This window comes from Hyperolius riggenbachi, chromosome 4, assembly GCF_040937935.1.
Source record: "Hyperolius riggenbachi isolate aHypRig1 chromosome 4, aHypRig1.pri, whole genome shotgun sequence".
In the NCBI taxonomy this organism is placed as follows: Eukaryota; Metazoa; Chordata; class Amphibia; order Anura; family Hyperoliidae; genus Hyperolius; species Hyperolius riggenbachi.
The window spans coordinates 189,220,879-189,236,521 of record NC_090649.1 but is presented as its reverse complement, the minus strand read 5'-3'; the positions used below and the strand labels follow the sequence as shown (position 1 = coordinate 189,236,521).

Below are 15,643 nucleotides of genomic sequence, written 5' to 3'. Positions count from 1 at the left end.
CTCTTCCTACTCAGTAACCAGTAGCAGTGTTAGGGAGTCTTGTTAATGAGTGCACTCTAGTGGCTGCCTTGCAAGTGCTTTGAGCTCGACAGGAGAAAAGCGCTATATAAAAAAATGAAATTTTTATTTAGAGTTTAGCCTTTTTAATTCCCCCTCAACTGTGTTTAATCACAGGTTGTAATTTGATCTCTCCCATGTGACACATGACTGCCACAGCAGATAAGCTCATTTGAAAGTGCAGGATATTAACTAGATGCCAACCGCCTTACGGCAATGGGCATGGCCACGGCAGCAGCCCTAGGACCGCCTAACGCCAACTAGTGTCAAGTCCTGGGGCTCTGTTTTGCAGGAGATCGCACGTAGGCTGCACGCGCAGCTCCACCCCCTCTTCAGTCTCCAAGCAGCAATCGCCGCTCAGGAGACTGTTAGACGGCGAAACTGCCATCTAAACACATAGTACAGCGCTGCGATCTGCAGCAGCGCTGTACTGGGGACAGCCGTGTGAAACGGATGTCCCCCTGGAGGACAAGAGTGCGATTGGATCACATACGCTGAAGCCTATGACAGCCAATCGCATGATTGGCTGGCTGCAGGGAGGGACCGGAAAGAAAAATGCACATTTTGTTTAAAAAAAAAAAAAAAAAAAGACAAATATTAAAAAACACCTGGGGGGCAATCAGACCCCACCAAAAGAGAACTGGGGGGGGGGGGGGGGGGAGAAAATCACTCGTGTGCTGTGTTGTGCGGCGCTGCAGCTTCGCCTTAAAGCTGCAGTGGCCATTTGTTAAAATTTGCCTGGTCTTTAGGGGTGGGGGGGGGGGGTTTACCACTGTGGTCCTCAAGTGGTTAATATGTTTAACTTCATGAATCAGGAAGTAAAAAACTGCAGATTTATTTTAGGATTTGTATAAGCTGTAACAATGACTTTTTTTGTTTAAAGGTTATTATGCTGTGGTGTATCTTTTATAGCAGAGGGGACATTCTGAGTGCAGGTTTCCTATTACAATCATGGAGGTGGGAGCACAGTTTACAATAAAAAGGGGAAGTGAAAAACTTTTGGAGATAATTGTTGAGGGCATTTTCAAATACCTGTACATCAAAAAAATATGGAAGCATGGGAATTCCAAATAGTGGGGACAGCCCTAGAAAAGTCAGAGTTGTGGAAAGTAGAGCTCATCACTGCAATGCTATTAATTCCTAGTAAATGCACCATTTATGCAGCTTGAAAATTGAAGATTCAAATGAAGTTTCTGCAATTAAGTGCTTTAAAAGTCACATCAGCTCAGAATTATTAGTATCTACATTGACCATCCCTAAAAGAAATGGCCAAGAAGATACTGGTAATTCCAAGGGGAGGCAAATAAGCTACATACATTTGCACAAGATTTCCACCAAACAAAACACTCAGCTAATGTACTTGATTGGACCAATTCTAGACTTCACAGAATTAAAAAATGCATCTCATTTTAGATCATTAGTATAGATGTTCAATGATATGCCAATACCCGCTTGCATGCAAATTGTGGAAGTTTGATTGGTCCAATTCCAAGCTCCATAAATTTGGAATTGGGACAGTTCTAAGGTACTGTATCTTCTAGTACACTTTTTTGGTAGTGCTAATATGAAAGACCTTTTGTGTTTCACACTGTGGTGTCGGTGTTGCACATCCTGTAAAAATTGGATCCCAACAGAAGGGAGAAGTTGCTTTATGCATGTGGTGAAAAATACAGTGTAATCTTGCAAATTGTCCAGTACCACACAAAATGTTTTGCATTATTCCATCAGATTTTGCTGCACTGCTAACAAGCCAATGGGAATGTACTATTTCAATATACTCAAGGATAAGTCTAGAAATGTAGGCCAGTCACACTTCATAAAAGTAGACTTATACACGAGTCACGTGCAACACTGAGTAATGTGTGCACTAATGGTGACATTCCCATTTGCAGCAACTGACACTCCCTTGATAAATGAAATGCCAAGAAAACACATCTGAAAGTCTTGGCCACAACAGTTAACAAGGTGGTGGTGGGGTAAGGATACTGGGCTGCAGGAAAGTGAGGGAATAATTCCTGCGTTTGGGAACCTGGAAATATTGGTTGCACTTAAGAGACAGGAGGGGTAATGGCTGCTATACTGTATGCAGTGCAGTCATTCACCCCTCCTGGGCCAAGTGCATCAGTTAACGTTGCTGGGTAGACTTATACTTGAGTCAGAACAAAATTCCAGCTTGAGGGTCAAATATAGAGGTCGATTTATACATAAGGTGTACTTGTATTTGAGTACAAATGGTATATCGCATTTGCTATACAGTAATATATTGTCAGTGTGAAGGCAGCTATAAATTCCAGACTCTATGTGACCACTCCATGTCCTTCCCCTGTAATGTAATCAGCGTAGTCAACATAAAACATCTATTGCGATGGCAACAGATTAAATACTGTAGCTCCCTCAGAGTTGGGGAACTAGTATGCCACCAGGATTGACATTACAGGATAGAGGTTCCCTAATCTAGTCAGCTATCTAGTCTTACTTGTTGCCTGAGGAAGGCTGAAGACGCATTCAACTAAATGAAGACGCATTCAACTAAGCTGATCAAAGAACTTCACCGAAGCCTAGCAGAACGAGGGAATGGAAAGAGGACCTGGAAGGCAGTATGGCATAGAGAGCCTTCCCTGTCCATAGGCAAGTATTTAAAGAGACTCTGAAGCGAGAATAAATCTCGCTTCAGAGCTCATACTTAGCAGGGGCATGTGTGCCCCTGCTAAAACGCCGTCATCGCACGGCTAATCGGGGGTCCCTTCACCCCCAAACCCATACCCGCAAACCTTGGTCGTATAGTTGGTCGTAAATCTTCCCTTCCTGGAGGCAGGGCTAACGGCTGCAGCCCTGCCTCCAGTCGCGTCTATCAGACGCGCATCGCCGCCTCTCCCCCGCCCCTCTCAGTGAAGGAAGACAGAGGGGCGGGGGAGAGGCGGAGATACGCGTCTGACAGACACGCGTGGGGCAGGGCTGAGGCGGTTAGCCCTGCCCCAATGCGGAAGCGCTCCCCCGCTTTACGGAGGGGATTTGGGGGTGAAGCGACCCCCGTTAAGCCGCGGGATAGCGGCGTTTTAGCAGGGGCACACATGCCCCTGCCATCTATGAGGTCTGAAGCGAGATTTATTCTCGCTTCAGACTCTCTAACTCATTTATTTCAGTATTACTTAAAGGGAACCTTAAAGGACAACTGAAGTTAGAGTGCTATGGAAGCTGCCATATTTCCTTTTAAACTATACCAGTTGCCTGGCAGCCCTGCTGGTCTATTTGGCTGCTGAATCACACCAGAAACTAGCATGCAGCTAATCTTGTCATATCTGACAATGTCAGAAACACCTGATCTGCTACATGCTTGTTCAGGGTCTATGGCTGAAAGTATCAGAGGCAGAGGATCAGCAGGACTGCCAGGCAACTGGTATTGCTTAAAAGGAAATATATATGGCAGCCTCCATATCCCCCCTCAGTTCAGTTGTCCTTTAAAAGGAAACAGCCATTTCCCTCTCAGTTAAACAATACCAGTTGCTTGGCAGTCCTGCTGCTCTCTTTGGCTACAGTAGTGGCTGAATCACACACCTGAAACATGCAGTTAATCCAGTCTGACTTCAGTCAGAGCACCTGATCTGCATGCTTGTTGAGGGGCTGTGGCTAACAGTATCAGAGACGCAGGATCAGCAGGAGAGTCAAGCAACTGGTATTTTAAAAATAAAAATCCATATGCTTCTCAGTTTAGGTTCTCTTTAACCCTTAATTTTCAGCTATAACCAATTGCCACCCTAACATATCAACCAAAATACACTTTACATTACAAGACAAAGGGAGAAGTATAGTGGGCTGGTACAACAGCTGGTAGACCCTCATCGAGCTGTGTTATGGTGCGCAGTATAAACATATAGCCCAAAGCACCGGCTACAGTGTGCTCTGGTGAACAGCTTGTAAATATGTCGTAGAAGGAAGGAGCATAGGAGAGATCAGCACTACTGCAAAACGCTGATTTTTTTGTGTACAAAAAGTGGATGCAAGTGCCATTGCAAAACACATTAAAAATAATTTTGATGAATAGAGAACGTACCATTCTTAGTGCTATTGTTGGTGCGGTGGGTGATGGGTGCATTAAAGGGACTCCGAGGAGTGCAAAATTTAAAAGAATACACTTACCCGTGGCTTCTTCCAGCTCAGGGTAGGCGGCGAGGTACCACGGCGTCCTCCTGGCTCGTCTCCTTCAGCGACACCCGGGCCTGGTGTCGGCCTGCTCTTCCTGATTAAAGACGCAATACGTCATCACGGCGGCCGGCTTGACAGGTCTGCGTGGGTTTTCCGCGCATCCGCAGACCTGTCACACCGGCTGGCGTGATGACGCATTGCATCTTTAATCAGGAACAGCTGGCCGACACCAGGCCAGGGTGTCGCTGAATACTGAGGGCCGGCGGAGGCTGAAGGAGACGAGCCAGGAGGACGTCGCGGGACCTCGCCGCCTACCCTGAGCTGGAAGAAGCCCCAGGTAAGTGTATTTTTAAATTTGGGCACTCCTCGGAGTCCCTTTAAGCCTGATGGCCATTTTGCGTACGTCTGCACATCTATGCAGCCTCTGTAGATGCGCAGACGTGCACAAAATGGCCGTCAGGCTTAATGCACCCATCACCCACAATAGACCTAAGAATGGTACCTTCTCAATTTATCAAAATAATTTTTTATGTGTTTTGCAATGCCACTTGCATTCACTTTTTGTACACAATAAATCAGCATTTTGAAGTATTGCCGGTCTCTCCTATGCTACTTCCTTCTACGACACTTTACAATACTCCCCAAATTGACCACATTATCTAACCTTTCTGATCCAGGGAAGTCAAAAGCTATAGATGGATTTCTTGAATTAGGCTTTCGGCATGTTCTAGTGTACTTTGTTGCAAAGAGGAGCTCTTAGGCAATACAAAGTATATAATCTCTGAAAATTGCCCCTTGCAGCTAATATTGTCTAAAATGTATATTTGATCAAATATAAACAAGCTGAACAAAGCAAGGGAGTTTGAAAGAACCTCCTGGAGATCAAGTTTTTAATCTGTATCAACTTTTCTGAAATAATAATAAAAAAAAAAAAACAGATTACACAGCTTTAGTCACACAAAATAAAACTGAAAGAGCATTATGGATAAGGCAGAAGCAAGTCTCTCTCTCAAAATACGTGTTTGCAGTCGTGTTGCAATTACCTATAAAAGATGGAACATGGTGTGTAGTAAATAGAACGGGTCTGGCCAAAATATATGTGATGCATGAATATTTTGTTTCCACAGGAATAACATTTACAAGTAAATACAGATTTAGAGATTACAGGAAATGTACCTGCTACTTTTAAACATTTCATTAAAATTAAAAATTTCTTTGTAACTTATCTACAAGTCAAAAGGTGCATTTAATCTACAGTTCTTGTTTTACTGCTGCATGCTTTCGGGTAATCGCATGCTTATATAATAAATATTAAATACACAAAACAAACTGAAGCCACAAATATTTCTTGCCAGCTGGTTTTCGCTGACTGTTTTAATGTCCCAAGAAAAATTATATGGAACATCTGAGGTAACGATGGAGGGTGGTGCACCCTTCTAAATTTATGTTTCAAAGTTGCGGAAGTATTCAATAATTCAAGTACAGCTTCAACTTTTCTGAAAGGTTAAGAAAGCAGCTTCAATGTGTTAATCCATAAGTCTGCATTCACACAGTTCTTTGTATATCCGCTTTCTCACGCGAGGCATGTCTTCTTGGGAGAACTGGAAAGGCTGTTCCAGAGCTAGGCACTTGCAATACTACAATGAAAAAAATGGTTAACATGTTAGAAGGGGATAACACCTGCCAGACATTAAACAGAATACATAGTGTTCCATATATTATAAAATTCATTACTTCAGTTAAAGAACAACTCAAAGGGACCCTGAGCAGTAGAAATAAAAATTAAAATCGGTACTTACCTGGGGCTTCCTCCAGCCCACCATAGGCCGCAAGGTCCCTCAGCAGCCTCCTGGCTCCTCTCCCGGTACTGCTGCAGACTTCACTACCGCGCATGCGCAGTGCTGTCACACCGACCAGCATGATGACGCGTAGCGGCACCATTAAAGTAGTGTCGGGCCTACACTCGGCCCGGGTGTCGCCGGTAATGAAGTCTGCAGCGGGACCCGGAGAGGAGCCTGGAGGACACGAGGGGACCTTGTGGGCTGAAGGAAGTACTGAAATACATTTATTTTTACTGCTCGGGGTCCCTTTAAGCGAGAGGGATATGGAGGCTGCCATATTTATTTCCATTTAAAGTGAACCTCCAGACTAAAAATCGACTCAGCAGCACTCAAAAGGCTTGGTGTTTCTTTAACAGTTTCACAGCATCAGAACTTTGTTTTTCTTATCCAAGCCTCATTTTTAGCTGTACAGAAGAAAACTGCCTGGGCTTTTTTCCCCTGATGTTGTGCAAAGCAGTGGCGGACAAGCGCACAGGGGCCCCTCAAGCTCCGTTTTTGAGGGGCCCATTAGGTATTGCAGGCGTTTTTTTTAAAGTTTTTTTTATCCCCGGGGGGCCCGACTTATCATTCCCTCACCTCAGCGGGCCCCCCTCCTGTTATGCGCGGCGCCGAGCGGGAGATACAGCTATTAGTCTCCGGGCTGCAGCAGACACTAGAGCTCCAGCCGCCTGTCCACTCCTGTCTCCTCCTCAGCAATACTGCTCTGCACTACTTCCTGATTCAGTGCGTGCAGAGCGGTATTGCTGAGGAGGACAGGAGTGGACAGGCGGCTGGAGCTCTAGTGTCTGCTGCAGCCCGGAGACTAATAGCTGTATCTCCCGCTCGGCGCCGCGCATAACAGGAGGGGGGCCCGCTGAGGTGAGGGAGTGATCGGGCCCTCCTCCCAGCCTCGGCAAATAGTCCACCCACCCCCCAGGTAATCCTACAGCCCGCCCCCCAGGTAATCCTACAGCTTCCCCCCCCCCCCAGGTAATCCAAAAGCCCACCCCCCAGGTAATCCTACAGCTTCCCCCCCCCCCGGTAATCCTACAGCCCACCCACCCACACCCAGGTAATCCTACAGCCCACCCACCTACACAGACCCAGGTATTCCTACAGCCCATAGACCCAGGTATTATTATAGCCCACCCACCCACCCAGATCCAGGTATTCCTATAGCAGAGACCCAGGTATTCCTATAGCAGAGACCCAGGTATTCTATAGCCCACCCACCCACGTAATCCTATAGCCCACCCACCCACCCAGGTAATCCTATAGCCCACCCAGACCCAGGTAATCCTCCACCCACCCAGACCCAGGTAATCCTCCATCCCACCCACCCAGGTAATCCTACAGCCCACCCAGACCCAGGTAATCCTATAGAACCACCCAGACCCAGGTAATCCTATAGAACCACCCAACCACCCAGACCCAGGTAATCCTATAGAACCACCCAACCACCCAGACCCAGGTAATCCTATAGAACCACCCAGACCCAGGTAATCCTACAGCCCACCCACCCACCCAGATAATCCTACAGCCCACCCAGACCCAGATAATCCTACAGCCCACCCAGACCCAGGTAATCCTACAGCCCACCCACCCACCCAGACCCAGGTAATCCTACAGCCCATAGAGATCCAGGTAATCCTACAGCCCACCCGACCACCCAGATCCAGGTAATCATACAGCCCACCCACCCAGATCCATGTAATCCTACAGCCCACCCATCCAGATCCAGGTAATCCTACAGCCCAATTATGTTATGGAAAAGGACTTCAGTTCAAACAACGAGGAACTACAGGCATGTAAAATACAATATCTACCTAAAGCTGCATCAAGCCAGAATATACCACCTACCAAAATCAGCTTCAATCATTCATTTTTGTGATATACAATTGATTATATGAAGATTAATCATGTGGAATTGAAGAAGCTTTTTAACGATTTTTTGCTATACCAATAAAGTTTTTCTATAAGATTTTTTGATTGCACTGTAGTTCCTCGTTGTTTGAACTGAAGTCCTTTTCCATAACATAATTGAAGTCTTGTGGGTAAGGTGGACTGCCCTTAAAAGGACTTTGTGTTTTTGATCCTTCACTTTATAAAGGACGGTACCCAATTAAACGTATTTAGAATCCTACAGCCCACCCACCCATTCAGATAATCCTACAGCCCACTCACCCAGATAATCCTACAGCCCACCCAACCAGATAATCCTACAGCCCAACCACCCAGATAATCCTACAGCCCACCCACCCAGATAATCCTACAGTCCACCCACCCAGACCCAGGTAACCCTACAGCCCACCCACTCAGACCCAGGTAATCCTACAACCCGCCCAGACCCAGGTAATCCTACAGCCCACCCACCCAGACCCAGGTAATCTTTCAGCCCACCCACCCTCATGGGTAATCTTTTAGCCCACCCACCCTCACAGGTAATTTTATTAGCCCACACACCCACCTACCCTCCCGACCAGATAATCTTTTAGCTCACCCACCCTCCCGACCAGGTAATAGTTTAGCCCACCCACTTACCTGCAGCACTTTACAGAGTACATCGTTATGTCGCTCACTGTCCTTTAGAGGAGCTCACACTACTCCTACCATAGTCATAGTTGAATGTCTTATCATATTATTATGTATTTATATAGCTCTGACATCTTCTGCAGCGTTTTACAGAGTACATAGTCACGACACTGACTGTGCTCAGAGGAGCTCACTATCTAATATCTTCTATATGTATAGTAAATAGCGCATAATTTTTTATTAGGAGACAGGGCTTTACTCAAAGTTTCCTGTTGATGTCAACTGCTGAATTAACTGCTGCTAAGTTCATGTACCCGTCATCGCACGTATGATTGCATGTATTTTCTGGGCATATCTGCCGACTTGATTGCACGTATTTCTGGGCATATCTGCCGACATGATTGCACGTATTTTCTGGGCATATCTGCCGACATCATTGCACGTATTTTCTGGGCATATCTGCCGACATCATTGCACGTATTTTCTGGGCATATCTGCCGACATCATTGCACGTATTTTCTGGGCATATCTGCCGACATCATTGCACGTATTTTCTGGGCATATCTGCCGACATCATTGCACATATTTTCTGGGCATATCTGCCGACATCATTGCACGTATTTTCTGGGCATATCTGCCGACATGATTGAATGTATTTTCTGGGCAAATCTGCCGACATGATTGAATGTATTTTCTGGGCAAATCAGCTCACATTATGTGTATTTTCTTGAGAAAACCTGCACAATTATGTGAATTTTCTGGGGAAAGGAAAGGGTCACCAAAACTTGGGCCCACTGTCTTTGCGTTGCACTTTTCAAGGGAACCTGAGGTGAGAATAATATTGAGGCTGCCATATTTCTCTCCTTTTAAGCAATACCAGTTTCCTGGTTGCCGTGATGGTCCTCTGCCTCTTATTCTTTCAACCATAGACCCTGAACAAGCATGCAGCAGGTCAGGGGTTTCTGACAATATTGTCAGAACTGAGAAGATTAAGCTGCATGCTTGTTTCTGGTGTAATTCAGTTTATTACTGCAGCCAAATAGATCAGCAGGGCCGCCAGGCAACTAGTATTGTTTAAAAGGAATAAATATGGCAACCTCCATATCACTCTCACCCAGGGATCACTTTAAATCACAGTTAGCTCCGCCCTTATCCGGTCATTGCCACGCCCATTTTTTGCCGCAGCGCGTAGCGCCGCAGGTTCTATCCACACCCATTTTTTGCCGCAGGTTCTATCCACACCCATTTTTTGCCGCAGGTTATAGCCACGCCCATTTTTTTGCCGCGTCGGGGGGGGGCCCACAATTGATATTTTGCACAGGGGCCCACTACTGGCTGTGTCCGCCACTGGTGCAAAGCATGATGGGATTTCTGATTTTGTTCTTGTTCTGCTGTTGGTGCAAATTTTTTTTTTACATTTTGAATTTGAGATTTGAAGCCTAGTGTGAGCAGCTGGGAGGGGTAATCAGGACACAGGATAGTTGGAACTGTGTCTCCTGCTCCTTGTCACCTCCTTTCAACCAAAAAAATGGCTGCCCCCATGACAAAGATGGCAGCCCCCATGAATCACAAACATTTGCCTGTTCTTTTAAAACAGGGTGGGTAAGAGATTATATTACCTATCTATTCTAATTCACATAACTAATGTAACTTGATGACAGTATGTTTGTTTAGGCTGAAGTTCCCCTTTAAGCAATACTAGTTGCCTAGGCTGTCCTGTAGAAACTCTACCTACTACTTTCAGCCATAGACCCTGAACAAGCATGCAGCAGATCAGGTGTTTAACATTATTGTCAGATCTGACAAGATTAGCTGCATGCTTGTTTCAGGTGTGCGATTCAGACACTACTGCAGCCAAATAGATCAGCATGAATTCAGTGCAACTGGTATGGTTTAAAAGGAAATATGTAATGTAAGGTTGTGTATAACATAGCAGCCATATTGTATCGTGTGGAAGCCATACTTTTCATTTTTCTATCTACTGTGTATCTTTCAGAGGTGTATGTAGGTTAAGTGGCCACTCTGGCAGCTGGCTTCAGGGTGTAATTGGTCACCTGGCCGGAGGAAACTGAATGATAATGTGATTGATTGTATGGCAGTATGAAGTACATTAGCATTCAGGTCCTCTGGAAGCAGGGAGCTGCTAATTAGCAGCCATTTGGCAAAGGATAGTCTGTGTCTGCATGGCTTTTGAAATCTGTGTATGTCGCCACATTGTCCCAATATAAAAATCAGGACCAACTGAGTCTGGGAACTTCAAAGGCTAACAGGAAACCCTTAATCAGAAATATTTTGATGTGTGTGTTAAGCTACAATTTTACCTGGGGAAATTAGATGTATGGGGATATGGGAAATATTTGCAAGGTTCCATGTGGGAAAGGAAAGCTTTGAAGTTGCGTGTCACAGCCAGAGAGGATATGACAGGCGTTCTGTGCGAACAATCTGGGAAGTTGGATTATGTCTGGACTTGTACCCCCGGGCCACAAATCTGGCTATAAAACCTCAGCTAGGAGGGTTTAGAGTTGTAGTTCCCTGGAGATAGCAAAGGCGCTAGAACTGCCCTGACTACTGGTCGGAGGACTGCGATCTCCCACAAAACGATCAAACCGTCACACTGGTAAGGTTTATCCCCATTTTTATGCAAACTGTCTTATTGTGCATCTTTGTAACTTATCTTTGTAATTTTTACTTTGTATTTGTAAATCTTTTGTATATATTTTCTGCATTGCTTCACTTTTTTCTGGAATATTAAATCTTTATTAAATTAAGTTTGACTTCTGATGTACTAAACTAGCTCATAGCCTAGAAAGAGACTGCAGCGTAATTTACGTTACAAGTTCAGTGCCTGATTGTGCCTTGCTACTGTACGATTGTAGATCACTCGACAGCAGAGTGGGAATCCTTGAAGTGTCTAGCAGCAGCTAGTGGTGGCAGTGAGAAGTGCTTTGAGGGGCGACAGCCTTGTTGTAGCTTGAATAAGGCTGCTCCCTGATTGATCTGGTCAAAACCGCAGTCGGGAACCGTATCTGCAGGCGTGCCGCGGGTCCGGTTCCTGACATGTAAGCCTCCATATTCTCACTTCAGTTGTTCTTTAAGTTAAAATATTTCAGTTTTACAGTTTTCAGCCAAGAGAATTCTGAGAAACTGTTGATCCAAAACAGTTTACTAGGTGCTGTTCTGATCAGATTACATGACTGGCAAAGTCCCTTAGGGCCTTTTTCCACTACCCTGTGATTTGATTCTGATCGCAAATTGCAACTGCAGCAGCAATTTCCATTAGTGCAATCCGATAGCTATGAGCTTTACTATAATAATGATTATAGTAGCTCACCCACAATCACATGGTGGAAATTGAAACGAGATTGCGATCGCATTTCATAGTGGAAAAGAGCCCCAAGTCCTACATTGCAAGACAGGGCTCAATACTCTAGTGTTACCATTTTCCTTTTTTCTTTCAATTGATGTAATTCATCAAACTCCTGTTTCACACTCTTTCTGGACCAACTTTTCTACCCCATCTTATGTCAATTGAGAATCAAACCACTGCCTCCAGCAGCGTTGTATCATTTGATTCCTTATGGTTAAATGGTGGCATGGCTATACTCCTGCTGTACCAGATAGTACTGGAAATGAAAACCTCTTGTACAGCTCCCTGTAGACTTTTTTTTCTTCAAAATGAGCACTAGAAAGGGGAGTGAGGCAACATAAAATGCAAACTTACCATTAGGCACGCTTTCAAGCATTACATTTGCAGTTTGTTGTAAGGGTTCATGCACATCACTGTCAATCAGTATATACTGCATGGCAATGGCCATAATCAATGGCAGGCTTTCAGATACCTAAGCACTCCAAATATTTAAAATTGGTTTTTAAAAAGGTTTCAGATTGGTGGGCATAAGGTCCATTTTAAATGGATTCAACCAAAAACACAGTACAGGTAGTGCCAGACTTGTGAATACTTGACTTACAAATGACCCACCTATACAGATGGACTGAAAATGTGAAATTTTATTCTGTGGGAACAAGTGATTTTTTTTTTCAAAAACAAAAGTGTAGAACAGTCCCCATCTCGTTCGTTCATCAGAGATTACCTGTATATTTTTCCCTTGATAAGTATTTTTTGACTAGTAATGTGATACTGCACCCTCTTCTTTAATAGGGCCAAAAGACACAGAACAAGAGGTCAAACCGCCCTCATACTCTACATACACCTTGGTTACATTTTGAATGGTTACGATTTACAGCACTGGGAAATATAGGCTTAAAAATACCAATGGTCTCTCCACTGCAGCCTATGGCATATGCCCCAGTGAGAGGCAAATACTATAGGATGATGATGATCACAATTTCAGTTAAAGGGGATCCGAGATTAAAAACGAACTATAACAAGTAACTTGTCTATATATCTTATCTAAAGTTTAGATAGTTTACACAGCAAATCTAGCTGCAAACAGCTTTAATATAAAATGATTATGTCTCCCTGTGATACAATGACAGCAGCCATGTTTGTAAACATTACACAGAGGCAAGCTTATCTGCACCATCAGCACTCAGACTGTGAAAAAACCTAATCCCCCCCCCCTCTGAAATCAATGGCTAATAACACCTCCTCCTCCCCCTGCCCAGACTGAGCTCCCATGAGCCTTTGCTACTGCCAAGGCTCTCTGAAAACCCATGGGCGTGGTTTATTTAGTTTATAGGGAATTAGAGTATTAAAACAAAAAAGTATTTGGCTTGAGGAATGCCCTATAAACAATAGGAAAGGAACACAATTATGCAATGAGTAAAAGTTCACCTCGGATCCACTTTAACCACTTGAGGACCTAGGGCTTTCTACCCCTTAAGGACCGGCCACTTTTTTTCCATTCAGACCACTGCAGCTTTCACGGTTTATTGCTCGCTCATACAACCTACCACCTAAATGAATTTTGGCTCCTTTTCTTGTCACTAATAAAGCTTTCTTTTGGTGCGATTTGATTGCTCCTGCGATTTTTACTTTTTATTATATTCAGCAAAAAAAGACATGAATTTTGGCAAAAAAATGATTTTTTTAACTTTCTGTGCTGACAGTTTTCAAATAAAGTAAAATTTCTGTATACATGCAGCGCGAAAAATGTGGACAAACATGTTTTTGATAAAAAAAAACCCATTCAGCGTATATTTATTGGTTTGGGTAAAAGTTATAGCGTTTACAAACTATGGTGCCAAAAGTGAATTTTCCCATTTTCAAGCATCTATGACTTTTCTGACCCCCTGTCATGTTTCATGAGGGGCTAGAATTCCAGGATAGTATAAATACCCCCCAAATGACCCCATTTTGGAAAGAAGACATCCCAAAGTATTCACTGAGAGGCATAGTGAGTTCATAGAAGATATTATTTTTTGTCACAAGTAAGCGGAAAATGACACTTTGTGACAAAAAAAAAAAAAAAAAAAAAGTTTCCATTTCTTCTAACTTGCGACAAAAAAAAATGAAATCTGCCACGGACTCACCATGCCCCTCTCTGAATACCTTGAAGGGTCTACTTTCCAAAATGGGGTCATTTGTGGGGTGTGTTTACTGTCCTGACATTTTGGGGGGTGCTAAATTGTAAGCACCCCTGTAAAGCCTAAAGGTGCTCATTGGACTTTGGGCCCCTTAGCGCAGTTAGGCTGCAAAAAAGTGCCACACATGTGGTATTGCCGTACTCAGGAGAAGTAGTATAATGTGTTTTGGGGTGCATTTTTACACATACCCATGCTGGGTGGGAGAAATATCTCTGTAAATGACAATGTTTTGATTTTTTTTACACACAATTGTCCATTTACAGAGTTATTTCTCCCACCCAGCATGGGTATGTGTAAAAATACACCCCAAAACACATTATACTACTTCTCCCGAGTACGGCGGTACCACATGTGTGGCACTTTTTTGCACCCCAAGTACGCTAAGGGGCCCAAAGTCCAATGAGTACCTTTAGGATTTCACAGGTCATTTTGCGGAATTTGATTTCCAGACTACTCCTCACGGTTTAGGGCCCCTAAAATGCCAGGGCAGTATAGGAACCCCACAAATGACCCCATTTTAGAAAGAAGACACCCCAAGGTATTCCGTTAGGAGTATGGTGAGTTCATAGAAGATTTTTTTTTTTGTCACAAGTTAGTGGAAAATGACACTTTGTGAAAAAAACATTAAAAATCTATTTTCCGCTAACTTTCGACAAAAAATAAAATCTTCTATGAACTCACCATACTCCTAACGGAATACCTTGGGGTGTCTTCTTTCTAAAATGGGGTCATTTGTGGGGTTCCTATACTGCCCTGGCATTTTAGGGGCCCTAAGCCGTGAGGAGGAGTCTGGAAATCAAATTCCGCAAAATGACCTGTGAAATCCTAAAGGTGCTCATTGGACTTTGGGCCCTTTAGCGCAGTTAGGGTGCAAAAAAGTGCCACACATGTGGTATCGCCGTACTCGGGAGAAGTAGTACAATGTGTTTTGGGGTGTATTTTTACACATACCCATGCTGGGTGGGAGAAATACCTCTGTAAATGACAATCTTTTGATTTTTTTACACACAATTGTCCATTTACAGAGATATTTCTCCCACCCAGCATGGGTATGTGTAAAAATTCACCCCAAAACACATTGTACTACTTCTCCCGAGTACGGCGATACCACATGTGTGGCACTTTTTTGCACCCTAACTGCGCTAAAGGGCCCAAAGTCCAATGAGCACCTTTAGGCTTTCACAGGTCATTTTGCGGAATTTGATTTCCAGACTACTCCTCACGGTTTAGGGCCCCTAAAATGCCAGGGCAGTATAGGAACCCCACAAATGACCCCATTTTAGAAAGAAGACACCCCAAGGTATTCCGTTAGGAGTATGGTGAGTTCATAGAAGATTTTTTTTTTTGTCACAAGTTAGTGGAAAATGACACTTTGTGAAAAAAACATTAAAAATCTATTTTCCGCTAACTTTCGACAAAAAATAAAATCTTCTATGAACTCACCATACTCCTAACGGAATACCTTGGGGTGTCTTCTTTCTAAAATGGGGTCATTTGTGGGGTTCCTATACTGCCCTGGCATTTTAGGGGCCCTAAGCCGTGAG

The 15,643-nt window shown here is 44.0% G+C and overlaps 1 protein-coding gene across 1 annotated transcript in view; it reads right to left on the bottom strand.

The window, feature by feature from the left end:
- Positions 1-5,061: 5,061 nt before the first annotated feature.
- SENP5 (SUMO specific peptidase 5) overlaps positions 5,062-15,643 on the bottom strand; it is a 60,598-nt gene continuing 50,016 nt past the window's right edge. The window contains exon 10 of the mRNA XM_068281116.1: positions 5,062-5,837. Within this exon, the coding sequence (XP_068137217.1) occupies positions 5,727-5,837 (111 nt within the window). The 3' untranslated portion in view covers positions 5,062-5,726. The remainder of the gene's footprint in view (positions 5,838-15,643) is intronic.